Source organism: Borostomias antarcticus, assembly GCF_949987555.1.
Source record: "Borostomias antarcticus genome assembly, chromosome: 4".
Classification (NCBI taxonomy): domain Eukaryota; kingdom Metazoa; phylum Chordata; class Actinopteri; order Stomiiformes; family Stomiidae; genus Borostomias; species Borostomias antarcticus.
The window spans coordinates 18,873,007-18,900,765 of NC_140237.1; the positions used below are offsets into that span (position 1 = coordinate 18,873,007).

Below are 27,759 nucleotides of genomic sequence, written 5' to 3' on the forward strand. Positions count from 1 at the left end.
CCCAGTTTATAGCTTCAAACGCTTTTGGTTTTGTAACAGAACAGGAACATATTTACAAACAGCGTTTATTTAGATAAACTGACCACATACAGTACTGGGAATCTAGGCAAGGCAAGGCAAGGCAAGTTTATTTATATAGCACATTTCAGCCACAGGGCAATTCAAGGTGCTTTACATGAGACATTAAAAGCATTAAAACAAAAAGCAAGACATAATAGACATTTAAAACAAAAGGCAGGACAAATTAAAAGCATTAAAACAAAAAGCAAGTCATTATAGACATTTAAACAAAAAGCAGGACAAATAGAATACAGGAATAAATCTACATGGTTACTCTCTTGCCTGAAAAAAATATCAAAAGTGGCATTAACCGTCGAGGCCCAAAATTACAACAGCTTTTAGCCTGCTTTAAAATACCCACTATCACTGCTGGCTGATGAGAAATGCATTCTGATACTTGGCTTGAAGCAGTGTGTCCAATTTGTATGCACACTGCATGCAAAGTATGTACTTTGTAAGGGCAGCTTTAGTACGTACTAATAGTAAAAAGTAGAAGAATGTGATTTGGAATGGAGCCGGAGTGACCTACTGTCAGAAAGGAAGTACTTTCTTCTAAATAGGGAGTGACCTACCGTCAGACAGGAAGTACTCCACCTCCCCATTGTTGCCCTCGTCTCCATCGCGAGCGTTCAGCTTGTAAACCAGTGAGCCTGGGGGTGTGTCAGGGGAGACCACGGCCAGGTAGGGGGCGGGGACCATGGTCCACTCTGGTACATTGTCGTTGACGTCGGTTACGGTAAGCTCCACCCTCACCAGGTACCAGTCTGAGCCTATCAAAAGAGACGAGGAGGAGGAATAGAGATGGAAAACAGAAGAGAGCAATAATTATTCATGTAAAGAGATGCTCGACAGCTTCAGACAGACCCTCTCTCTCGCACGCGCGCACACACACACACACACACACACACACACACACACACACACACACAATCAATGGTGTGAAAGACAGTAAAGTACGAATGTCAGACAGACCCTCTCTCTCACACACACATGCATGCACACACACATACACACATGCGCGCATGCGCGCACACACACGCACACACACACACAATGAATGGTGTGAAAGACAGTAAAGTACGAACGCAGTTGAGGTGAAGGAGTTCCATTCCTAATATCATGTCTCATTAAAATCACAGACTCGATCAAAAAGCCATAAACCACATCAGATTAACCAAAACAAGGATGGGAGGAGAGTTTGATGAAAATGATGCAAGATGGATGCAAGAATTAATCTTCCAATCGTGTTTCATCCCTTTGGACCAACCACCCCCCCCCCCCCCCCCCGACCCCCGCCCAGTTATATAATCATTAACTCTCCTCCAGCAAAGATTTGCTGCACTTTTAGGCCCTAGCTGTGCAGAGAACAGCGCCATTGTTTAGCGGTGAAAGTTGATAATGATTATAAGGGCCCACAAGCAAGCAGGGCCCACAAAAAAACAAGAGGTCCCTCTTTCTATGACGAAATTATTCTGCATGTAGATCAGTCACACTAATGCTGCATCAGAGCATTAAACCACAAATAATGCAATATAGATGAAAAAAGCTTTAATTTCCTGAGCAATATCCCCCTTCTTAAATGGTTTGGTCCATCATGCTGGCAAGTCTCACCTCTTTTGACATTAACGTCACTATACCGGCTGGCTATCAAATACTAGCACTAATAGCCTAACGTTAAATCATAAACATCATGCCCATACATAAATCCGGACAGAGCCTAAAGTTTAAAACTTAAAAAAATCATAACAAATCAGCCGTATGTGCAATCACTTTGCAAAGAGTAAAGTAGAAACTTCCATATGCTTTGAGCTGGCAGGGATTATGAAGTCCATCACTGTTTTTCTCAAAAACTGTAAAACCCCACCTACTCCTTTCATATTTTCGGTCAATTGACACCTCAATTGCTACACTGCTTCTTCAGACTGTCCTCCACAAACGATCTTCACTGATTTATTAAATATAAAAAACTGAGCCCACAGTGCAGCAAAATGTTTTACTGAAACAGTACTGTATGCTGCTACTGCAAATACTTGCTCAATAAATCTCCAATGTTCATGAAAAAAGGAAGATTTTTGTTTTTGTTTGATTGGTTTCCACCTGTCTTGTTAGCCCGTGTACATACTGTAGCCTACATGTAGCTCCCCTCTTGTTCTTTGTTTATTATTTGCTTTAGCTGTGCATTGTCCCTGGTGTTGTCCTGTGCCAACAAATGGGTACGCTTGTAAGCTTTGTCTTTTGTTCTCCACTTGTTGAGTGTTTACTTGGTTTTATTGTTTAGTCTTTGGTTTTGGTTTTAGCCCCCCGTGGTGCCTTTATTTGAACAAACATTTAGTGGAAACTGCTGAAACCTCCATGTTACATGCTCCTGTGACATTTACTTTCACCCTTGTGATTGTGATGTTTAAGTTACAGTGTGAACCCATCTATCACAGGGGGATGCAGAATAAAAATGCTAATGCTTACTCAGACATTGCGCCATGTGACATGGTCTTTTAACTATATTTTTTAAATGTGCAGCTGTTACTGTTTCTTCATCTTGTTTGCATCTCTCCATCTCAGCGGTCCTTTGTTTGTTGCATCTCAATCAGTCCCACCTGTGTTCAATCCAATCAAATGAGTCAATCAGTGAATCCATGCTCAGCCCAGAGTCCCACAACTCATTCCCATCACAGTCAGTGGCGATTGCTCCTATATAGGGTTGCAAAATTCAGGGAATATTAAAAGTTGGAAACTTTCCACAGGAATGAACAGGAATTTATGGGAATTAACGGGAATAAACAGGGAATTTGGGGGTTATTTATATTATTGTATTCACATTGTCATAAACAGAAATAAATAGAAACATTATTTTGTTTTGTCATAAGTAAACATGCAAGCAAACATTTCTAATACAAGTGGTAACACTTTACAATAAGGGTACATTAATAAACATTAGTTAATGCATTATTAAGCATTAAGTAACAGTTAACGAATTTCTCTAGCAACCATTTATTAATGTTATTTATGTTAACTAAGGATAACTCACCTAACCCTAACCTTAACTAAGGTATTAATTAACATTAGTAACCTAACCTAACCCTAAATAAGCATTAGTTAACAGTTAACTAATGTTTTTTGTGACCCTTATTGTAAAGTGTGACCATACAAGTTTTAAAAATGACATTTTTTGCTTATTCTATTTAGAGCTTTAATGGATTCTACAGCCCCCAGAGTGTGCAGGATGCTAGGAATTAGCTGAGCAGGTGATGGATGAATCCACAGTACAGGGTTGAAATTCAATTGATTTTGCATTAAATCAGGTTGTTTTAACCAAGTTCATGCTGCAAGATCTAGAATTGCATTTTATCTTTGTTTCTGCATAGGCTACATTTAAGTTCCCTGTTATAGGGGTCTGCGGTGGTGTAGCAGTCTAATGCATTGTGTTCCGGTGCAGCTGCCCACCAGGGACTGGCGGTCTCGCCAGATCTGAGTATGGCCGGATCCCAGAGGGAGCGGCCTATTGGGCCGCCGTTCCCTGAGGGTGGTTAGTTTAATCTCGGTTTGAGAGTTCGTCACACAACAGCAACCCTGTCTGGTGTTGGAATAATGGTTGTGAGCTGAGAGTCAAGGGGTTGTCTCTCCCCTTTGTACTGCCAACCGGCCAGGTTGTGTGACGAATCCTCAACAGTTAGTAGGGGGTAACTGGACACTAGGGCAGGGTCAGTTGGCTACCAAATTGGATGAAAATGGGATACAATTCTAAACTTCCCATGGTAAATTTCTGGAAACTTTCTGGAAATTTACCGGAAATTTTCCGCCCCTTTGCAACCCTATTCCTATAAGCCAGGGTAAGAATAGCTTACCCATACAAATCGAAACTTATTTTTTGCACCCTCTTTCAGTGAAGGAACGACTTTCAGACCGTTTTTGACTTAAATGCGTCTTGTATTCTGCTATATCGCTTCATTTTCAACCGTGTTTAGCGTTTTGGTAGTGCTCCGTCTCCCCCTACAGTCCTAATGAAAATACAGTCCACGTTACGGTCTGTTGACAGCTGTTTTACTAGCTCGTCATTCACTTAACATTGTAGGCCAGGTAAAATTATTCTAGCTTACGGAAATCAAGACCAAATGAAAAATCAACCAATCAAGCCCACACATACAAAACCGCGAATAATGTGGTCATCAGTCGAAATGTAACCAAATATGTCATTTGTCAAAATGCTTAAAAGTGGGCGTAGGATAAGCCAGTTCTCAAAGTGCTTACATTGGAATTCACATTCACATTTTAACATTGGGACGGTTTATCCAATCAAAACAAAACTGTCCCGTCATTCATGTCACCTGCCAATCACATTACCCACTTTAGCTATCTAGCTAGCATCAATGAACATGGAAAACGAAGATATTGAGTATTTGTTGAAAGTTGATTCCAAAATGAAGTAGATTAAACGAGTTTGGGTTACGATATAAGGTAGGTCTTTTGTGATTAATTACCAGCTGTTATGGCTGTGCATTTTGCTTTGCCTAGATTTAATCAGCATTCAAGAGTGTGAACTTTGCTTCCTGGAGCGGTGGGCTAATAGGGCTAGTAGCCTAGTAGGTTAGTAGTAGCCTAAACACTGATTAGTGAAGTAGGGGAGTAGGCTATTGAGTGCTGTGCCCTAAGGGGGTGTATTTTATCGTCCAGTCATTCCTCTTCGTGGTGCTTGGCTTTTGTTGTCATATAATGGTTCTGTAGTTTATTTAGTGTGCCCCTAAAAGCTTGGTTGTTTCAGCCTAAATATTGTCCTCTTATTCACTCGCTCTCAAATTATTGGCCTTTGTTACTGTAGTTTTCCTGTATGTTTTTTTTTTACATATAAGTTTATATAGAACTGCTTATATAGAACAGTAGAACTGCTCAGCGGCCTTCTGGTGCTGTGAAACCACCCATCAGGGCATGCTTTGAAAGCACACCCCCCAAAAAATGGTGCACGCTGCGCGTGCGTGCTTCGTTGGTCCTGGCTTACCCGGTTCTAGGACCCACCAGACACCACTGATCACAGTATGTAGGCCTACTGATATGTTCATGCAGGATTCCTACGGTGTAAATATCTAGCTGTGACATTTATATTACCAGCTTTGTCACATTTATACTGCCAGTGTCTCACATGGCTCAACAAGAACATGATCTTCCCTTGATGTCTATGGTTGTGAGTTCAAGCCCAGGATGATGCAGAATAAACATGCTAATGCCATCCTGATCCCGCGAATGCCATCCTGATCCCGCGAGCTCACGTTGTTTCACTCTGTGTAAAACAAACCATTTGGCGCACGTCAGGTTACTTCTGTGCATGTGCACAGCTAAAAATAAATACATTGGAGGATAGATTTCATATCCACCCAAAATACTAGCCGTATGTACTGTATGAAATGAAAGAGACTAAAACTAAAGACATTTTCTCTATAATTTTAGTTTATTTTCGTTAGTTTTGTAAACACACAGTACAGTTTAAATTAGTTAAACTGTAGGTTTTTTGTAAAGCCTAGTTTTTATTTACATTTCAGTAAACTAAATTGTTTTTTTCCCACCTAGTTTCCGTTTTTTCGTTAGTTTTCGTTAACTATAAAACCTTGGTCAGTACGCTGGTACCTGCTTCAACCAGCCCATTCCACCCTCCACATCGGAAGACCAGGGAAGACCCCCGTTAGAAGACGATGCAGTGAAATAGAATGTGAAAGAGAGTAGAACGGGAGCGGTTAGGTTGTGGGGAAGGACAAAGAAATAAAGGAGGAGAACACAGTAGGAACAGTAATGACAGAAAGAAGCACAGGGTGTGATTAATACAAAAAATCAGCGCCAATAACACAACCAAAAGCAGCATACATAAATGGCTTTAGAATCCTCGTGAGAGGCGAACAACAGGAAATAAAAAAGACACTCATAGAAGGGTAGGATTAACCTGTCACTCTCTAACAGAACTAACACAAGCATATAATTACTCTGCACTGACTGAAGTTGAAGTGTTTGATTCTCTGGTTTCTGATGGTGGTCTCTCCCTCTCTCTTGTCTCTCACCACACGCCCAGCACACAGGCACGCAAACACACACACACACACACACACACACACACACACACACACACACACACACACACACACACACACACACAGGAGATTCAGGACACACCAGTGCCAAACTTTTTGGCAGAGCTCGGAGACAACAACGATTATGTAACTTTTAATTACTTGTGAATAAACAAGGGCACTGCTTTCCTCTCTCATTCTCTCTACTTACCACCTATAGCTGTTTCTTTCCTGCTTCCAGATGTCATTAGTGAGCGCACTAGTGTGAGCCCAGTCAGCGCGCTGTTCTCACCCCCACCTCTCTCTCTCCCTCTCTCATTCTCTTTCTTCCCAACTTTCTGCTGACAGAAGGACATCCCTCTATCCTGTCTCTCTGGCAGTAACTACACAGACTCAGGTAAAGGACCACAGACCCACACAGGAGAGGGGGGGGGCAGAGAGGAAGAAGGGGGGGGTGGGTGGGAGGGGTGGGGTACAGAGAGAGAGAGAGAGAGAGAGAGACAGAGAAGTGGAGAGCATTAGACGGAAAAAGTGAATGTCTAAAGCACAACTCACACCAACCTGTCAGTTTAATGTTAAGACCAATTCACACTGTCGTGGCTATTCCTTTGCAAGACGTTACAGCCACTGCCCCAGTAATAGAAGAGATTGTTTTAACACACCTTTTTTGTAGATCCAGCAGGCACGGTGACAATATTCATTGTTTGGAAATAATAAACTATAAATCTCAACTCAAATATATCCTACCAAAATGCTGTAGGCCAGCGCAATATACAGACAATGTCAAGTGCATGTTCAAGTGTGTTTGTGTGAAAGAGAGGAAATAGATGATAGATGTACAGGCCTATGCAATGTTAGATTCATGTGTAGATGAAAGCCTAAATGAAAATAATTGTAAGAGCAGATGGTTAAAAAACTGTTTGCTCTCAACCAAAACCAGGGCTTCTCCCTCAAACATTTCAGCCCAATCCCAGTGTCCCCCCTAAACCCTCAAGCCCTGAGCCCTTACAGACTTATTGATGTCCGGTAAGTGAGTGTGAGAGGCTGCAAGGTATACAAAAAATAAAAAAAGGTATAAAAAGTAATGGGAGGGCACATTGTGACATTATTACATGTACATTGATGCCAAAACATATTTCTTACAATTGTGGGTTTGGGACTTTTTATTTTATATTTTGATTTCATGTTTTTGGCTAGCCTGGCTAGCTAGCTACAGTATGCCATGTCGTAGCAGACATGGAAACAGGCATTATTTTGATAACCACGTTCACTAATATATGGACAAAAGTATATGTATATGGACATACACTAATACATGGACAAACATATTGGGACACCTACACTTTACACCTACAGGAGCTTTTATGACATCCCATTATAAATGCATAGGCATTACTGTAATATGGAATTGGTCCCTCTTTTGCAGCTATAACAGCTTCCACTCTTCTGGAAAGGCTTTCTACACAATTTTGGAGTGTGTCTGTGGGAATGTTTGCCCATTACCAAGACATTTTGGACAATTCTATGCTTCCAACTTTGTGGGAACAGTTTGGGTAAGGCTTTTTTTCTGTTCCAGCATAACTGTGCCCCAGTGCACAAAGCAAGGTCCATAAAGGCATGGTTGGGTGAGGTTGGTGTGGAAGAAGTTGACTGGCCCGCACAGAGCCCTGACCTCAACCCCATCAAACACTTTTGGAATGAAGTAGAATGGAGATCAGAGTATAAATTCTTCCAGTGTATTCTCAAGCACGTTACACTTCACTTTTGACATTTATGTCAGATTTCCCAAATTCAAAATCCAACAGAGCTCGAATTTCATTCTGTTTACATGTCAACACTTTCAGCTTTCCTTTGCGAGAGCAAATACATTTGACAAGAGTAATCTCTTTATCAGCCTCAACAGGCTGTTCCACAACAGGCTCGCCATCAGCTAGTTCATTGTTTGGATAATAATAAATTCTAAATCTCAACTCAAATACAAGTATATCAAGCGAATTGAAACCCTGCTCTCCCCCGAGGAGAGCCTGGTGATGCGAGGCTCATCTCATCAGCCCACGGTGGAGCTGAACGGGAGTGGTCCGACTCACTATACTGAATCTGCGTCAGACATCGGTCACACTCGCCAACTCAGTTGAAGTAGTCATAAAACTTATGTTATTAACGAAGCTTACAAGTCATTGAAACCGTTAGGGGTGGAGCCAAGGGATGGCCCAAGGTGGGCGGGGCCACCACAGACTAATGTCTGGCCACCCCTCTGGCCACCCACACAACACCACATTTCAGGCACAGCTTTCTTGCGGAACCATTACTCTACGCCCATTGTTCCCATACGGACACATTTTAAGAGCACAACCACTCCCATTCAACCGCATGCAAACAAGTAGTCACGAGTCTTAAACACTTCGCTCAAATAGCGACTGAGGACTTTCATTCACATTTCTGCGCTTAAGGTGGGTGGAAACAATTTGAGAATAAAAACAAAATCTGCATTGCAGAATCAATCCAAAGTCTTAAGGGTGTAGATTTGTTCTGCCAAACATTCTGCTAAACATTCAGACACTTGCATACTGTACACTATATATACTGTAGATATAATGTATTGAGTAGCATAATTGAAATGACAGCTATTATTATATATTCTAATGGTGAACTTGTACATGGCAGTCACTGTTGCCTGCATAAGCAAATGATAAACAGTGACCGGAAAATTTACTATTTGGCCTACAGCGATTTACCATGCAGAAAGAAAATATAACGAGACATCAGTTTTTGTGCCACCCCACTGTGAGTAAAGGTCTCAGCCTGGCCACCCCGTTAAAAATTGTCTGGCTCCGCCTCTGGAAATCATCATTCCTTTTGTGCTTCCTTCAGTTTAAATGAGCAGAAATGGGCAAAAATCAACTCTGAATCTAATAGTAGGATATGCATGTAGGCTATAAATGACTGTTCTCCACTAAATAAATAAAAAAATTCACATCATTAAGTGAACCAGGACCAGATCATATTAGAGACAGACTCTTATTGCTAGCCTGTTAGCCTCTAAAAAGCAGCCTCCTATTGTTAGCCAGCTACTGTAGCTTGTTATTCTCTACAGGGGCAGCCTCTCATTGTTACCCTGTTAGCCTCTAGAGAGGCAACCTCTGAGCACAGAGCTAAGAAGGCCACATACTTGTAAAAGAAGATGAAATTATTGGAGAATTGTGAAAATTCCATTCCATTCCATTTGTGAATGTTTAACTAGTATATTTACAAATCATTTATGAATCATTTACACATGTTTATAAATTATCTGTTAATGATTAGTTCATTATTAACAAATGTTTTATAAATGCCTTATAACTGATCATTATTATAAAGTGTTACCCATCTCTCTCTCTCTCTCTCTCTCTCTCTGTCCTCTCTCTATCTCCTTCTCTCTTTCTTCCGATGTTTCTCCCTCTCTTAAAAGGCCTTTGAAATGTGTATGGCTTTAATGATTTGTTTTTTTATTTTGCCTATTCCTCAGGAGAAAAAAATAAATAAAGCAAGGCTCTCCTACCAAGATTCTGCTGCCAAGCGATTTAGAGAACTTAATTAATTGTTCAGTTGTTAATCTCTACCAGACTGGAGGACTGGAGATGGAGACTGAGTTGTGAGGAATGAATACATGGTGTTGTGAGTCTTGTTTCTGAACGCTGCTCTGTTCCACAGCATTCCTGCATAACCAAACAATCTCTGTCACATCACTTGTCAAGAACCTTGAAACACGCTTATCTTCAAGAGGATGAGAGAGAGAAGCACTGAGGGGGACAGGGGAAGAGAGGAGAGATACAGAGAGGGACAGAGAGAGAGACAGAGAGAGAAAGGAGAGATGGAGGGAGAGGAGATAAGAGAAAAGAGATGGAGGGATGAGAGAGGAAGGATATAAGGAGGGAGGGAGAGAGGAAGGACAGATGGAGGGAGAGAGAGGATAAGAGAGGCTAGGCAAGAATCAAGGCTAGGGAGACAGATCCTTCTTGCCCCAATCCAGCCCCCCTGTTCTACTGTACACGCGCGCACGCGGGGGCACAAACACACACACACACACACACCTACGCACGGGGTTGAGAACAAAACATAAATATAAACTTTATTTGTTCTGTGTCAAACTGTTTTCACAAACTTCTGAACCTCAGAGAAACTCCGCTATAGTGCGTATTCTTGTTCTTTTTTAATTGCTAGCTTCGTGATAGCGAAGGGCGAGAGGTTGTGTTTTCGGTGGCGTGTGTTTGCTGGTTGGTTGGCTAGTTAGTCCTTTGACAGGATTATGCAAAAACTACAAGACTGATTTTAATGAAAGGGTGGAAGCGTGTAGCATAGGTATATGTAGATATAGGTACTGCATTTGTAACGCGCTCCCCATCCAGTTGTTACACTGGCCCGGAGCGCCATTCACACACCAATGGCGGCAGCTGCCATGCAAGGCGCTTGCCTGCTCATTGGGAGCAATTTTTGGGGTTCAGTGTCTTGCCCAAGGACACTTCGACAGGTAGTCAGGAGAAGCCGGGATTCGAACCACCGACTCTACGATCACTGAACGACCTGCTCTACCTCCTGAGCTATACCGCCGCCTGGTGCAACTTAGAACCCATTCCATTTTGGAGCGTATCCGAATCATGAGGCGGGTCCACGAGCCGCCAAAACACAGCAAGCCATTCACCTCCATTCATTTTTGGGATTTAGTCTCATGCATTCAATCATTCGTTATCAATGGGGGGAATTGAAACGGCCACATCTCGACATAGGAAGGTCACAGAGACACAGGGCTGGACTGGCCTAAAGCTCTTGACCTAATGAATGCAGCGATACCAAACATGTCCTGCTCGCATGCATGTGCACACGCATAGAGCCACGAAATGCATTCATGGGTGGAGGTCTGTGCTCTCCAAGCAACATTTTGAGTTGTTATTAAGATAATATATAATTTAATGATCCCCATGGGGGAAAGTTGGGGTTTCAGCAGTGGAAAAGGTACAGCAGGAGTGGGAGAACAGCGGAATAGGCAGAGGTGTGGCTGTGTAGCTCAGGAGGTAGAGTGGGTCGTCCAATGATCGTAGGGTCGGCAGTTCGAATCCCGGCTCCTCCTGATGACATGTCGAAGTGTCCTTAGGCAAGACACTGAACCCCAAATTAATACCAATGAGCAGGCAAGCGCCTTGCATGGAAGCTGCCGCCATTGGGGTGACTGCCCTTTGGATAAAAGCACTATACAAGTGCAGTCCATTTACCATAGAGAATATACAGAACATACATACATACATACATACATACATACATACATACTGTAAATGCATACATGCATACATACTGTACATTCATACATACACACACACACATACATGCATGCACACAGTTTCACAACTCTCAGGAGAGATCAGGATGGTCTCACGAGAATAGTGTTCCCCCAACTGTCCCTTAGGAAGGAAGAGAGTAGGAGAGGAGGGAAGGAGGAGGGCTTTATACAGATTTACTTGTGTTCATTTATGGGAGTTGCAATAGACCGAAAAGTAAGCGACGTGAATGGAGAGACCTCTAAGCATAAGATTGGGGTGCGTCTGCTCCATCACAATGCCAATAAACAGCCATGCGTGAAAGCTGCTAAAGGGATTATTAATGGCATTAATAAGGAACAGGGGCGAACGCCGGATGAGAGGATTACTGTTGTCGCTTTGAAGTCAATTTGAGGAGAGAAATTGACTTTGAATGCTTGGTCGCCCCCCTCCCCTCCCGAATAAAATGCAATCCAGCTGCAAGAAAAGAGAAAGGGGAGAGACAGGCATATAAGAGCATAAATACAAATCTCTCTCTCTCTCTCTCTCTTTCTCTCTCTCTCTCTCTCTCTCTCTATATATATATATATATATATATATATATATATTTTATATATATAACTTCAATCAGTGAGAGGAGAGGCTTGGTATGAGCAGTCAATGCTCTTGGGCTGTAATTATGCCAAAACAATTAACTATTCCTTAATCCTAGTCCAGAGAAAACATCCATGTCCTTTTGTAAGTATCTATCTATTTATCTATTCTATCTATACTACAATGACAGAAATGGTAGGGAGGCGAGCACAATATTGAAACGGCCATATCTTGATGTGGGAAGATCATAGAGACACTTTGGGTATAATATATACACACAATTTCATGCCTGCCCTCTAGTGCTGGTGTGCACCAGTATTGGTGACTCCTAATTAGTCTAAATCTCATGCTACGAACAGACACGCACACACACACACACACACACACACACACATACACATACACAGTAGCTGCACTGCTTAAAAAACACATAGCAGTGTTACAGCACTAGACTAATAAGAAAACAAAACACTTTGTAAAAAAAAAAAAAAACTAATAGTCAACACAGCGATGCTACGGTGTTGATATATTAGGGTTGTTATTTTTGTGTTTTCTCATTAGTCTAGTGCTGTAACTCTAATCTGTGTTAGTCTCTCCTGCTCACTCTGAACACAACCCAGTGGGACACCACTGTCAACCCCCAGTCACCTGGTGGGAAATGCATCTGTTTGTGCTACTAGCACCATCTATCAACTTCTAGAACTGTCAATCACTGTCTAGAACTGTCTATCACTGTCACGCTGAAGGAGGTCTGTTCAATAGCGATGGTGATGGTTGTAACTTTGTAGTGTCTCTCTGTACTGTACTGTACTGTCAATATCTATGTAATGTCCACCTACGATGTCTATGTAAAATGTTGTTCATTGTTAAATGTATTGTGCTGTTAATGCAGTCATGTGAAAATGAATTTCCCCTTGAGGGACAATAAAGTCTAATCTATCCATCTATCTATCAATCTATCAACTTCTAGAACTGTCTATCACTGTCTAGAGCTGTCTAGCACTCTTTATCAGTCTATCCACAAAACGTACGCATCTCTGCACCATGACAGTGAAATTATCAGCTTACTGAACTTGAATGCACTTAATTATGCACTTATACTGTAAGTCACAGAACATTCCCTAAATGAATAGTGTGATACTTGTAATTTGTAGATAATTTGTATTTGTAGTAGAGGATATAATGACATGGGGTGACTGTGTTTCTGTAATGCCATATAACTCCTGTTTTCAACCTGAAAAGTGAGTCAAAGCACCAGCTGTGCTCTCTGAAGCTACCATATCAAGCAGCAGATCTGGTCTCAGTGGCTTAAGCATGTATCTCCAGTACCTCTGTCAGGCAGTCTCTAACCCACACTCCTTTTCAGGATGATCTGGGATAGCTCTACCTAATGAGATAGCCCTATCTACTGGGATAGCTCTACCTAATGAGATAGTCCTATCTACTGGGATAGCTCTACCTAATGAGATAGTCCTATCTACTGGGATAGCTCCACCTAATGAGATAGCCCTATCTACTGGGATAGCTCTACCTACTGGGATAGCTCTATCTACTGGGATAGCTCTACCTAATGAGATAGCCCGATCTACTGGGATAGCTCTACCTAATGAGATAGTCCTATCTACTGGGATAGCTCTACCTAATGAGATAGCCCGATCTACTGGGATAGCTCTACCTACTGGGATAGCTCTATCTACTGGGATAGCTCTACATACTGGGATAGCTCTATTGTACCTACTGGGATACAGTAGCTCTATCTACTGGGATAGCACAACCTACTATGGCTTAGCCTACTGGGCTGGTATGTAGTGTGTGTGTGTGTGTGTGTGTGTGTGTGTGTGTGTGTGTGTGTGTGTGTGTGTGTGTGTGTGTGTGTGTGTGTGTGTGCATGTGCATGTGTGTATGTGTGTGAGAGACTCAGTGGTCCTGGAAGCCCTAGGTGCTGGTCACTACTGTCACTGCACATCATCCTCCTCATTGGCCCTATACACTACATCTTGACAGCCTTATATACAATCAGGTCCCAAAGGAAAAGCAATCACACACACACACACACACACACACACACACACAATGCATTATATTACGCATCACAATGCATCATAGTATGGCACACAGCCTCATGAGTGAGGAATGAGTTAGGATTAGGATAGTCTCAACACCAGACCCATGAGAGTTCTTTCGCTGATACACTATGAAAGCTACGCTAACTACGTTACTGCCTGCTGCATATCTCTCTATGGGTCTGGACACTTTATGCTAAAACTGCTTTTCGAATCCTGGCAGTTGATTGGTAAATGATGGTAAATGGACTGCACTTATCTAGCGCTTTTATCCAAAGAACTTTAGAATGACCTCTCATTCACCCATTCATACATGAATGGCGGCATCTGCCATGCAAGGTGCTAGCCTGCACATTGAGAGCAATTTGCTCAAGGACACTTCAACATGTGGACAGGAGGAGCCGGGATTCGAACTGCCAACTGAGCCACAGCCGCCCCAGTCTGGAGAGAGACTGGGCTTAGGATAACTCAACCATTCTCTAACAATGCATTATTGCTGCTTCCCGGGTGAATTATTGCTGTTCCCCTTGTTCTCTGTAAAGCGCATTGTGTTGCCTCTGGGTATGAAATGCGCTATACAAATAAAGCTTTGATTGATTGATTGATTGATTGATTGATAGAGATCATAGCTAGCAAACAGTATCAGAGCCAGAGCATGGACATGCAGAACATGTACAGACACTTACAGATCACAGCTATAGACAGACACAGACACGTTCCTACGGATTGGGCTACATCAGGGCTTTCTGGTGATTGTCTTCCTCTCCATGTGACAGTTAGCCCTCAACACACACCCTCTAGAATCACGGTTAGATTCCGTGTCCGCCATTCAGTTTGGGCTGACACATCTATTAGGCCTAGGCCTAAGGTGAATCGTACAATTGTCCGTTGTGGTCCAGTTATTAGATACCTACGTCCCTTGACCCAGGCCCCTGTCATTGTAAGCTCTGTCCTTTCTGACTTAGAGTCCACTCCAGCTTGTCTAAATATTCCAACTGCCTTTGAGGAAAAGAAAGGTCTTGGGCTGATTCATTTAAACATAAGAAGTCTCCTTCAGCAACATATATTAAATCATCTGAAAATCCTAGTCTCTCAGGCTGACCCCGATGTCCTGGTACTGTCTGAGTCCTGGTTAAAGAAGTCTGATAGTGACTCTTCCATAGCTGTGTAGCACTATAATGTATATAGAATTGATAGATTAGGCAGGGGTGGTGGGGTTGCTATGTATGTAAAATTGTCTGTCTCTGTTGTGAATGACATTACCATCCCAAAGTGTTTTGAAATGCTTGTACTGAAGGTTGAATTGAGGCTTAGCAACTCATTATTAGGTGGGCTAGCTTGCAGAAGCTACCCCAACTTGTGATATTCCCACTATTTCTTTCTTTCTTTCTTTCTTTCTTTCTTTCTTTCTTTCTTTCTTTCTTTCTTTCTTTCTTTCTTTCTTTCTTTCTTATTATTCTCCCCACTTTTTTGAACCTTAACTAGTTCTTCATACTTTGTCCTAGAAACTTCATTCAAACTTTAAAATGTTCATAATGTTTAGCTCTTGAACGGATCCATTCAGATTTTTGATATTTGTTATAGTTTTTAAGAAATTTAACTTTTAAAACTATTTTTTGTCCCATTGAAACTGCTTGAAACTACTTTTGGAATGTTCAGAAACTTTATGTTTTTAGAGTGGTGGCAGCAGTTGCTTTGAAAATATTCACACATTTTGTAAACTGCTGGCACTTCTACAGTTTTGAAAGCTCACACACATATTATACATCAAAATGTTCACACAACTGTGCTGATTCATACAATGTAAGTATATAAGCAGTGTGACGTAGAGTTTTCGCTGTATGACGATTTGTTCGGCAACTGCTCTCCTCATTGAAACGTATGGCAACGCACTCTAGCTTTTGAGCTGCTAATTTTGCATTTTTACTCTTTTTCTAACTTGTCACTATGCCTACAGTTTTAACAGCTCATACACATATCGAAACGTTCCCATAACTGTGCTGATTCGTACAATGTAAGTATCTAAGCCGTGTGACTTATAGTTTTCGCTGTATGACGATTTGTTCAGCAACTGCGCTCTCCATTGAAACGTATGGGCCCACACTACCTTTTGAGCTGCTAATTTTGTAACTGCTAACAGTTTTTAAGCTACACGGACATATCATTGCCTAAAATGTTCAGCATTTTCTCAGGATTCCTACGGTGTCAATATCTAGGCTGTGACCTTTATACTTTTTGAGAGAGAGCTGTCTGAAGCCAAAATGCCTTTCCATTGAAGTGAATGAGAGGATGCTCACAGTGTCAGTTGGGATTTGAATTTGGGGACACGTGCAGGCTCTCTGTACAGGCACCCTTTTATGACTACGGTAGCATTCATATTCATTCCTTCCTTCCTTCCTTCCATCCATCTTTCCTTCCATCCATCTTTCCTTCCTTCCTTCCTTCCTTCCTTTCTTTCTTTCTTTCTTTCTTTCTTTCTTTCTTTCTTTCTTTCTTTCTTTCTTTCTTTCTTTCTTTCTTTCTTTCTTTCCTTCCATCCATCCTTCCTTCCTTCCTTTCCTTCCTTCCATCCATCCTTCCATCCTTCTTTCCTTCCATCCTTCCTTTCTTTACTTTCATCCATCCTTCCTTTCTTTCCTTCCTTCCATCCTTTCTTCCATCCTTCTTTCCTTCCTTCCTTCCATCCTTCTTTCCTTCCTTTCTTTCATCCATCCATCCATTCTTTCATCCATCTTTCTTTCTTTCTTTCATCCATCCTTCTTTCTCTCATCCATCCATCCATCCATCCTTCTTTCTTTCTTTTTCTTTCATCCTTTCATCAATCCATCCATCTTTCTTTCTTTCTTCCATCCATCCATCCTTTCTTTCATCCAGCCATCCATCCATCCTTCTTTCTTTCTTCCATCCATCCATCTTTCTTTCCTTCCATCCTTCCTTCTTTCCTTCCTTCCATCTTTCCTTCCTTCCTTCCATCCTTCTTTCTTTCTTTCTTTCATCCATCCATCTATCCATCCATCCATCCATTCTTTCATCCATCCATCCTTCTTTCTTTCATCCATCCATCCATCCATCCATCCATTATTTCATCCATCCATCCTTCTTTCTTTCATCCATCCATCCATCCGTCTTTCTTTCATCCATCCATCCTTTCTTTCTTTCATCCATCTTTTTTTCATTCATCCATCCATCCATCCATCTTTCTTTCTTTCATCCATCCATCCATCCATCTTTCTTTCTTTCATCCATCCATCCATCCATCCATCCATCCATCTTTCTTTCTTTCTTTCTTTCTTTCTTTCTTTCTTTCTTTCTTTCTTTCTTTCTTTCTTTCTTTCTTTCTTTCTTTCTTTCATCCATCCATCCATCCATCCATCCATCTTTCTTTCTCTTTCTTTCTCCATCCATCCATCCATCCATCCATCCATCCATCCATCCATCCATCCATCCATCCATCCATCCATCCATCCATCAATCCATCTTGGTCTCCAATGAGGGGTGGATGGGGATGACCTGGCAATCACTGACCTGCCCCCCACAACCTCTGACCTGAGAGGGCGGAGTCTCGCCACCACGCCACTATCCACGCCACCGTCCCCACATCTCAGACCCTGAGTTGGCTAAAGACGCAGTTTTCACGGTTGGGTGCATGTAGGTGGTCCGGGGAGCAGTACACTGTCCTAGACCGGCTCTGACCCGAGGGGGCGGAGTCTCGTCACAACGCCACTATCCACGCCATTGTCCCCACATCTCAGCCCCTGAGTGAGCTACAGACACACGGTCTTCACTGTTGGGTGCATGGAGATTGCCCGGATGTCAGTGCACTGCCCCCGACCTGCTCTGACCTGAGGGGGCGGAGTCTCACCACCACGCCACTATCCATGCCACGGACCTCACAACACAGCCTCTGAGGTGGCTAGAGACACACGGTCTTTGCCAGTGGGTGCATGGAGATTGCCCGGTCCGTAGTAGTTCTAGCAGTAGCTGTTACATACAGCTGCAGCAGCTAGCCCACCTCACATTTTCTCCAGGAAATGTACTTTCTAGTTTGTGATTGGTGTTTACAGGCCTCCCAAGGCTGAGGTCAGTGCTATTGACAGAATTGCTATTATACTCTCCTTGTATTCAGATTCTGAGATGATTGTGATGGGTGACTTTAATCTGGACTGGCGGAGTGCTGCTTCTGGCTACCTGAAGGATGTGAGCAGTAATATCGGCCTTTCTCAGCTGGTTACTGAGCCCACTAGGCCGAATCCAAAAAATATGTTAAGTCCACCCTTATTGATTTAATCTTTTCCAATAGATGTGACAGGATTTCTGCCTGCGGTGTTTTTGATTTGGGTACAAGTGACCACTGTCCTACGGCTTGCGTTAGATCTACAAAGCTGGTGAAAACAAGGCTACGCTGTCTTGAGGAGAAATCTTAGATTTTTCAATGCCCAATAGTCCCCCCAAAAGTCCCCTTAGATGACATCACTGACTGTAATAGTCTATGCACAGTTGAGTCTAATGACGTGCAAGTTGCCCTCGACTCTTTTGTAAAAACAATAAATTACTTTGTAGATAAACACACCCCTTTTAAGAGAACTAGGATTAAAGATAGAGTTGCACCATGGTTCTCTAGTGAGCTGTCTTACTTGTTTAATGATAGGAATTGTGCCTGATCCCGTGCCAGACGCACAGGGGATACTCAAGACTGGCTTTCTTTTAGACAACTCAGAAATAAATGTACAACAGCTGTAAGGAAAGCTAAATCTGATTACTTCTTGGATTCAGTCTCTAACTGTTATTCAAACCCAGCTAAATTCTGGGGTGCAGTGAACCTATCTAAAAACAAATCCTCTAGCTCACTGCCCTTGTGTATTAATGTGGTTAATGTGGAGGATCGTGTGATCTCTGATCCAAATGGAATTTGCCTTGCTTTTAATGAGCACTTCTCTGAGGAAGGGCACTTATTTGAGAGGTTGTAGAGGCTGGCTCCCCTGGACGCTGACTCTGGCTGCATTCCCACTTTGGAACATGTCTCTCATTTCTCCTTTCAGCCCTTTACACCCAGCGAAACGGAATCTTGCAATCCATAGATCCTACGTGTTCTACTGGAGAGGACAATCTAGATTAATTTTTTATAAAACTGGCAGGCCCAGACATTAGTGAGCCGTTGCCATACATTTTTAATATCTCCATTGCATCTGGTATAGTTCTGCAGGTTTGGAAATCTGCTCGGGTGGTCCCTTTGCACAAAGGGGGTGATAAGCTGGACAACAATTGTCCTATCTCAAGGTTACCATGCCTAGCCAAACTTCTGGAGACCTTGGTAAATAACCAATTAAAATACTTTATTTCAAGTCATTCAGTTTTAAGTCCTCACCAATCTGGATTTAGAGCTAATCATAGTACTATTTCAACTGTCACTGTTGTCACTAATGACAATCTCAGCATTATAACAGGAAAAATTGTGCTGCCCTCTTTGTAGATCTCTCAAAAGCATTTGATACAGTCGATCACCAGCTGCTTTTAAACAGACTATCTAGTATTGGTTTGGATAGAGATGCTTGTGACTGGTTTCAAGATTATCTGTCATCAAGGTGTCAGTGTGTGAAATTGGGTAACATTCAATCTGATTTCCTGTCTCTGTCCCAGTGATTGGTGTTGGGCCTGTCCCTTTCACCATCTATATTAATTATATTGTCTCTACGCTAACTGGCTGTCATGTTCCTTGATATGCTGATGATACAATTGTCTACTGTATTGCGGATACTGTTCAAGAAGCCATTGTTAATCTGCAGCTTGCTTTTAATGTACTACAAGAAGCTCTCACCAATCCTACACTAGTCCTAAATCCTAGCAAATCTAAGTTTATGTTGTTCTCTAGAGCCAGGGCTATTGATTATGACTCCACTTTTCAACTGCTAATGGCCTGCATATTGAGAGTCACGGAGTACAAATATCGTGGTTTGTGGTTGGATGATAAACTCTCTTTCAAGTTTCATGTAGATAATCTGGCCTCTAAGATCCTAAGAAAATTTACTTCCTGTACAGAAACTCTTCTAGCTTTCCTATGTTCAGTAGGAAAATAATTGTTCAAGCTCTTTTTCTATCAGTATTAGATTATGGTGACACTATCTATAGACACAACTCCGCCCTAAGATTTATTACAGGTGATAGATATGACACTTATCTGGTATTTGTTTATTTCCAAAGCCATTGTTGGTAAACTTCCACCTTACTTAGTCTCTGTTGGACTGGAGCCTTGGCACCAACCAGACCCGATGATCAGCTTGTTCTCAGGGTTCCTCGAGTGAATTCTGAACTTGGAAGGGCTTCTTTTTTCCATGATGCTCCTTATACCTGGAATACGTTACAACAGACTCTAAAGCTTGAGGTCCTTCCTGTTATGCCCCCACGCCCACACCATTCTCGTTCCCAGTCCCCCTCGAACACCACTTCATCAAGCCGGGCCGAGCAGTCTCATCAGCAGGTGCTGCCTATCACCATCAGGCCCGCTGACCCCAATCAGCACCTGGGCAACGCCGGTCTACTTAAGGCCGCTGAAGACGGACACTTGGGGCTTGCACGTTGACTACTGTCGGTCAGTCTTTAGTCGGCTGAAAGTCCTCTTGCTATTCTTCTAGCTGCTCGTAATTCAGTGTACCTGTTATTTCTTAGAGTCATCCTAACGTCCGTCTCCTCTGCTCACCCTAGGCTACTGACTCCAGTCTCCCCACTCCCACTGCAAGAAACTCTGTCTCCGAGTTCTCTGGACCCCGCGCCACCTACGCACCCCTCGGCCTCCTCCGGTACCCCAGTGCCTCCACGCTCCTCCTGCGTTTCCCTCCGTCCCCAAGTTCCCTGGACGACATGCACATACCCCCCCAACCTCCCTGGGACTCCTCGCCGAGTTCCCCTCGGACCTGTCTCCCCCTCACCCTCTTGCTCGGACCTCATCTGGCTTTAGGTTACGCACACACACGCACACCCACTAGCTTTACACACTAGACATTCGCACTACACATAGTGTAGCAGTGTGTAGCCCACATAGTACACACCCCATTACCTTACACCCAACACGCCACTTAGTATAGGATCTGTTAGGCCCCTCTTTACTTTAATAAACTACGTTAACTTTGTTTGGTTGTCTCTGCTTTCGGGGTCCCAGCACTTTTGGCTGCCTAGGTTTGGTCGGGCACAACACTTCCTTCAGTCACGGAGTTTAAGTCCATGGCTCTAGACTTATGTACTTCAACCTGTAACTGTTTTTCATGATTATTTTTGTACATTGCATTTGTTTTGTTGATTTGATTTGTGTCTCTGTGTAAACTCGTCATCACTGTAAATGAGGGAAACCTCAGAGCTTCACGAGTATAAATAAAGGTTTGAAATTAAATTATATGAAACGATACTCTCGCATAGCGCTGTGCCAGCGCTGGAGTAAAGTTTGCCTGCAACCCATTGTCATTCTGGGATAGGGGAAAAAACAATGTATTACTTATACTAATCACAATCATCTTGGGCGGCGCTAAGCTAGTTTTCTTTGTGTCTTCGCAAAATAGTGTCAGGGTATTAAATTTGATTGGTGCCAGCACCAATGAGAGGCTTATCCCCGAAACCTACATCCTGTGATTCAGACTACAGGCAACATGACAGCAAGCTACAGTACTGAGAGAGCACAGCATTGCATAGACAGTACAACACAGCACAGCACAACACAGCACCATCCAACACAGCACAGTACAACACATCACAACCCAACACAGCACAGCACAACACAGCACAACCCAACACGGCACTCGATTTACATTAATTAACACAATTTTTAATTAATTAATTTAATTCAATTTTAATATTATTTTATTCTCATTTTTAATTTTATACTGTTTCTTATTTTCTATTCCTCTTTTACCATATATGTTCCGTCCTATTCTATTTTCTTATTTCACTTTTCTTAATACCAACTAATAAACTATGTTTTTATTTATTCTGTATAGCACTATGTGCTACAGCTTGTATTGAACATGTGCTATATAAATAAAACTGAATTTGACTAACACAGCACAACACAGCACACCACAACATAACACAACACAGCTCAACACAGTACAACACAGCACAACACAACACAGCTCAACACAGCATACTGTAGTAGCACACACAGCACAGTGGTTCCCAAAGTGGGGGTCGGGACATCCCAGGGGGTCACAAGATGAAGAGGCGTGTGGGGGGGTCACGAGATATCAAATATCAAATATTATCCTCTTCATCAAGCTTGTCCACTCTAAACAAGTTAGCATTCATAAAACACTGTCAACCACATAATGTGTGTGTGTGAGTGTGTGTGTGGTTTTATACTTAAGATACATTTTGAGATACTTTTAATTGAAATCTAATTGATGAATATATTGATATCTAATACTGTGTCTAGTGATGTGTATTTTTAATTAAAATTTGTACATTTGGTATGCAATTAATTGTGGGTCTATCTCCCTGCTACCAGGTGGGGCTGTGTGTGTGTGCGTGTGTGTGTATGTTTGTGTGTGTGTGTGTGTATGAATGTACAGTATGTGTAGACAGGGAATTCCTCCTTTCTCCCTTCTGTTCTGTTTCTCTCTCTCTTTCCCCTTGAACCTGTCTTATTCCCTCTCTCTTTCCCCTTGAACCTGGTTTATTCCCTCTCTCTTTCTGCCGTTCATTCCCCTCTACCTCTCCTTTCATCCCTTCCGCCCCTCCCCCCGCAGACCTCTCTCTCTCCGCTCCTGTTCTCCCATTCTCTCTCTCTGTCTCTGAGAGGCAGAAACAAACACAGGCATTAAAGGACGCAGAGACTCCCTGGGAGCCATGGACTCCGGCGCTGCAGTGCATTCTGGGAAATCAAGCGGTCAGACAGAGGAAACACTACTGCTGGTTTGAGTTTTGTTTTTTTAGTTCCTTGGGAGTCTTACTTCTTTCGTTTTATATCCACTAACTCAAAGACAGAGCCAGAGAACATATGTCTCTATCTTTCTCCACACTCCCTCCTCGCTCTACTACCCCCCCTCCCCATCAAACCAGAGGTTGGGTTGAGAGCTCCAACTGCCGTGTGTGTACAGTGGGTTTGTTGCTGCTGCTGTTTAGAGCAGGTCTGTTCTGGAGTCGTTACAGTATTTAGAGATGGTCTGTATGAAGCTGCAATTCGCAAAAAATGTGAAGGGTCTGGAAACTCACAGTTACTTTCTGATACTTCTGATTGGGAGGAGAGAGAGGAGAGGGAGGAGAGAGAGGAGAGAGAAGAGGGAGGAGAGAGAAGAGGGAGGAGAGAGAGAAGAGGGAGGAGACAGGAGAGAGAGAGTAGAGGGAGGAGAGAGAGGAGATAGTGGAGACGCACGCACACACATACACACAGAAACATGTACCCTCACTCTCAGAATAACTCTGTACTTGAGAGTCATTAGATTCGAGATGGGCACAGTGGACAAAGGATGGTCTGAATCGAAACATATAAAAGACTTAACTACTTATCTGCTCCTCTATGACTAGTCTAATTAAACTGCCTGCTGGCTGGATGGGAGATGGAGGGGAGGGAAGAGGAGATGCGAGGTGATGAGTAGATCCACCGCTGCCTTACATGACCGGAGAGAGAGAGAGAGAGAGAGAGAGAGAGAGAGAGAGAGAGGATGTTCAATGGAGTGTGTCTGACTGTCAGTATCGGTGTACAGGTTGACTAGATCACAATCTCCAAAGATGATGCCTGCTGCATACACGGCAGCTAATAACAAAAACAAAACACTGTCTTACCTGCTGCCTGCATCAGATAACTCCAAAAGTAGACTAGTCTTTCTCTCTGGGTTGGCACTGATAATGGTCCCATTGGGGCATCAATGTCAAGATTATTCAAAATATTACCATGAGCATGAGAGGTGTAAGTCTTTTTTCTGTTGTGCTTAACTTAGGCCCATGTCGGCAAAGAGTGGAAAATGTTCTTTCAGGCGAAGCAACTGAGATTTGTTTTGGAGTTTAGACATTCTCCATTTGTTGATCCAGCTCGCATTGAATGAATGACAAAAGTTTCTTTCAAACGGCCTTCCAGGAAATCTGAAGCTGGTTGGTTAATGCTGCCTCTAAAGATTAACATTTGGACCCGCGAGGTAGTCTTCGGTCACACTTTACAATAAGGGTCACAAAAAACATTAGTTAACTGTTAACTAATGCTTATTTATGGTTAGGTTAGGTTACTAATGTTAATTAATACGTTAGTTAAGGTTAGGGTTAGGGTTAGGTGAGTTAACATTAGTTAACATAAATAACATTAGTAAATGGTTAATAGAGACATTAGTTAACTGTTACTTAATGCTTAATAATGCATTAACTAATGCTTATTAATGTACCCTTATTGTAAAGTGTTACCTAGTCTTCTTCTGTGGTGGTGGCAGTGCTTTGAAGCTTCAAAGCACCGCCACCACCACAGAAGAAGACTACCTCGGAAAAATAATTTCACTCGGACAGAACGCGTCTAAATAAGTTATTTATTGGTAGCACCGAGGCTTCAAAACCCAGCATTTGTTTAAATAGACCCTTTTGCTTAGGTAAGTGAAGTTTCATGTTTATCTGACACTTGTAAATATGAGCGCCTCTCCTAAATAGGCCGACACCGATTTATTTTGACAGCGAAGTGAATGGAGCTGGAAAGGACTGTTGTCTGGCATGAGCGAGCGTAATGCGACAACAGGACTGAGAAGGGCTAAGGCCTAGGCTAGGTGGCATATAATTTTTCTAAAAAGTCCTTGTTTGTGGATGGAGTTTAGACAGCTAACATTATCCATCTTCATTAATCAGACTTTATTGACTTTTTTCCACCGCTTTGACACAGCTAAAACAATCAAGGAGAACCAAATAGGCTACCCTATTACCGTTATACCTGAAGTTGACGTTCTCGCCCCAAAACATTTAATTGAAAATGAGGGTCGGGAGACACTTTTTCATTGAAAGTGGGGAGACAAAAAGCCCCGGTGTCCCTCTTATTCCGGCGCCTATGGTAGGGAGAGGTTTAGGGTAGGTGATTGGTGGCTCAGTCTTCTCAACGGCCCTGGTGAACAGGGTCATTAGGAGGAATATCAGGCCAGTCCTCTGATCAGTAGGCTACAGACGAACACTCCAACTAGAGTAATCTGAGGGTCTGTGACTGTGTGTGTGTGTGGGGGGGTTGAATTGTGATGTGTGATATGACTTTCTGAACTAATTATCAGGCAGGAAATACATTCAATGTTTTTATTACACCACAAGGACACATTTTGGGGGGAGACATTTTTGAATGTAAAACAAAGAACTAGTTTACAATAATACTCCATCAGTCACCTTGGCATAGCTTATTTTAATAAGGCCAAACAGAAGGGGCGATCATGAGTGTAGAGGAGAATACACAATGAGTCAAAAAACAGTCTGAAACGAATAATTTGTTTTTTAACTGAGATTGTTTGGGGGTAAGCCAGACTTATGGGAGGAAACACCACTGACCCCACCTGGGACTCTCTGGGGAGAAAGGGAGGTGGAGGAGAGGGTGGAGATTAGGGCTGGGGAAGGTAGGAGGAGAGAGAGGAGAGGTTAGGGCTGGGACGAGGATGGAGGAGGATGGTGGGGGGTCACAGAGGTGGAGGTGTAACCCCTGTGCCTCCTCCTCTTTCATAGCACAGAGTAGCAGCTAATTAGAGAGCAGGCTAATGGTATGGCGACGCTAGCACAATGGCTCATCTGCCAGCTACACACATCTTAATAACCCTGCATTCTCCCTGAGCGCCAGGCGGAATTAATATTGGAACTGGGGAATGGAGGGCAGGACGGAGGGAGGAAGATATGAGGCTGGGAGTGGACGCCACAAGAGAACACACTCACAACCACAATTACACACACACACACTAGTGTTGAACGGTATATCGATACTAGAAAAGAACCGCAATACTCTGTCGTCAAAAACGGTACAATACCCAACATTAAAGTATCGATACTTTAAGAAAGACAGTGTTTTAATAAGAGCCGTATATATTGAGTTGCGTTCATGCGACAGTGAAGCCGTGTTTGTTTGTAGGCTAATAGCGCTCTGCTTCTCTCTCCCAAGATCCCTGAGTCGCGGTGCAGTATGTGTGTGTCTGAGTGTGTGCGCGCTCTCTCTCCCTCTCCTCGCTCTGTCACTCTGCAGCGAGCAGCGCAACAGTTTTTTTCCCCCCTCATGCATGCAGCATCTTCAAGAGGACAGTAGCTAACCTGAGATAGCTACAAGTACAAATGTCGACCGTCCACAGCTTGTCGATAAAGCTGATGCGCGCAGCGAAATCTGGCATTATTTTGCTTACAGAGCCGACAGTGAGGGCAAGCCCACGGACATTACAAAGCCCATCTGTAAACAATATACAAATCTATACAAACTTAGGGAGCAAATACGACCAACCTGGCATCTTGCAGACAGACATGCCGACTTACACAAACAATTCAAAGAGCGACAGGTTAGCGAATGTGATAAGACACACACAGCAGCAACACCAGTACTGTAACTGAATACAACCGAAGGATATTTAGCCTACCTTATGTTTGAATGTATGAATGCACAATACATTTATTGAACCAGATGATAGCTAGAGAAGCTAATTTTCGTAGCATGAGACTTTTAGCTAGCATAGCTGCAGCCTGGCTGCAAGCCTAGCTCTGTAGCGCACGTGTGACAAAACAATCAATACCTGCTTCGACCTCCTAGAGCGAGAGAACTGTTAACCGTGAGACAATTATCTCTTCTGATAATTTGGAATAGCAAAAATGCTTAAATAGGCCTGGGTTAATTAATAATAATAATAATAATAAGCTGTTCAAGTTCTTCTGATTATCTCACAACATAGGCATAATTTATTGATTTCTCCCCACACAGACAAACAAACAGAAGCCAGCACAATCCCAAACCACCCAGTCGAGGCAGCCTTCCCTTCCATTTATTTTTGAAAGCTACAGGAAATATGATAAAGACTCAAAAGATGCAAAAAGACTGAACAGAGCACAAAAAAAAGCCAACAATTTAAAGTTCCATGTTCTGTCATCTTTATTCCATTACTTTTCCTTATGTTTTAGATTTTAGCCGTGGTATCGTTTCAGTATCGGTATCGAGATATTTTGGGCAGGTATCGTATCAAAGTCATAATTTTGGTATCGTGACAACACTAACACACACACACACACACAATCCACTGAGACACACCCAAATGAACTCCGATCCACGCAGACCCACGGCTCCTCGGATCAAACACAGCCAGGTCTCTTTACTGCAGACGCGCCAGGCCAAAACAGCCACAGCACCATGGTAATGGGAAGCCTGAACTCACTCAGAAAACAACTGCTAATTGGCCGCTATTGCTGGTTGGAGCCATGACAGTTAAAAAGCCAGTAATTATAGAACATCAGACTATGGACCAGAAGACTCATGATGCCAACAGGCACACATGTTCCCAGTTCTACTCTTCCACCACCACCACAGCTCTGGGACATAGCTAGCGGGGTGAGGAGGGTTAGTTTAGTTTAGTGCATTTATTTGTCAGGGACCATACAAAACATTAACCACTTTAGAAGTGATGCCTTGTTTATGTATCAGATTTAGCTACCAACTAATTTCCATCTGCAGTCCCTGGGCAGGTCAACACAAACACTTATACAACTAGAAAAGGCTCAGACAGCACAGACCTCCGCCCATGAATGCATTTTGTT

General features: G+C 42.7%; 1 protein-coding gene across 1 annotated transcript in view; it reads right to left on the minus strand.

The window, feature by feature from the left end:
• Positions 1-27,759, minus strand: part of LOC311307694 (neural-cadherin) — a gene marked incomplete at both ends in the record, with an annotated part of 210,051 nt that overhangs the window by 158,733 nt on the left and 23,559 nt on the right. Inside the window, one exon of the mRNA XM_084436544.1 lies at positions 633-830. Coding sequence (XP_084292670.1) covers positions 633-830 — 198 coding nt within the window. The remainder of the gene's footprint in view (positions 1-632; positions 831-27,759) is intronic.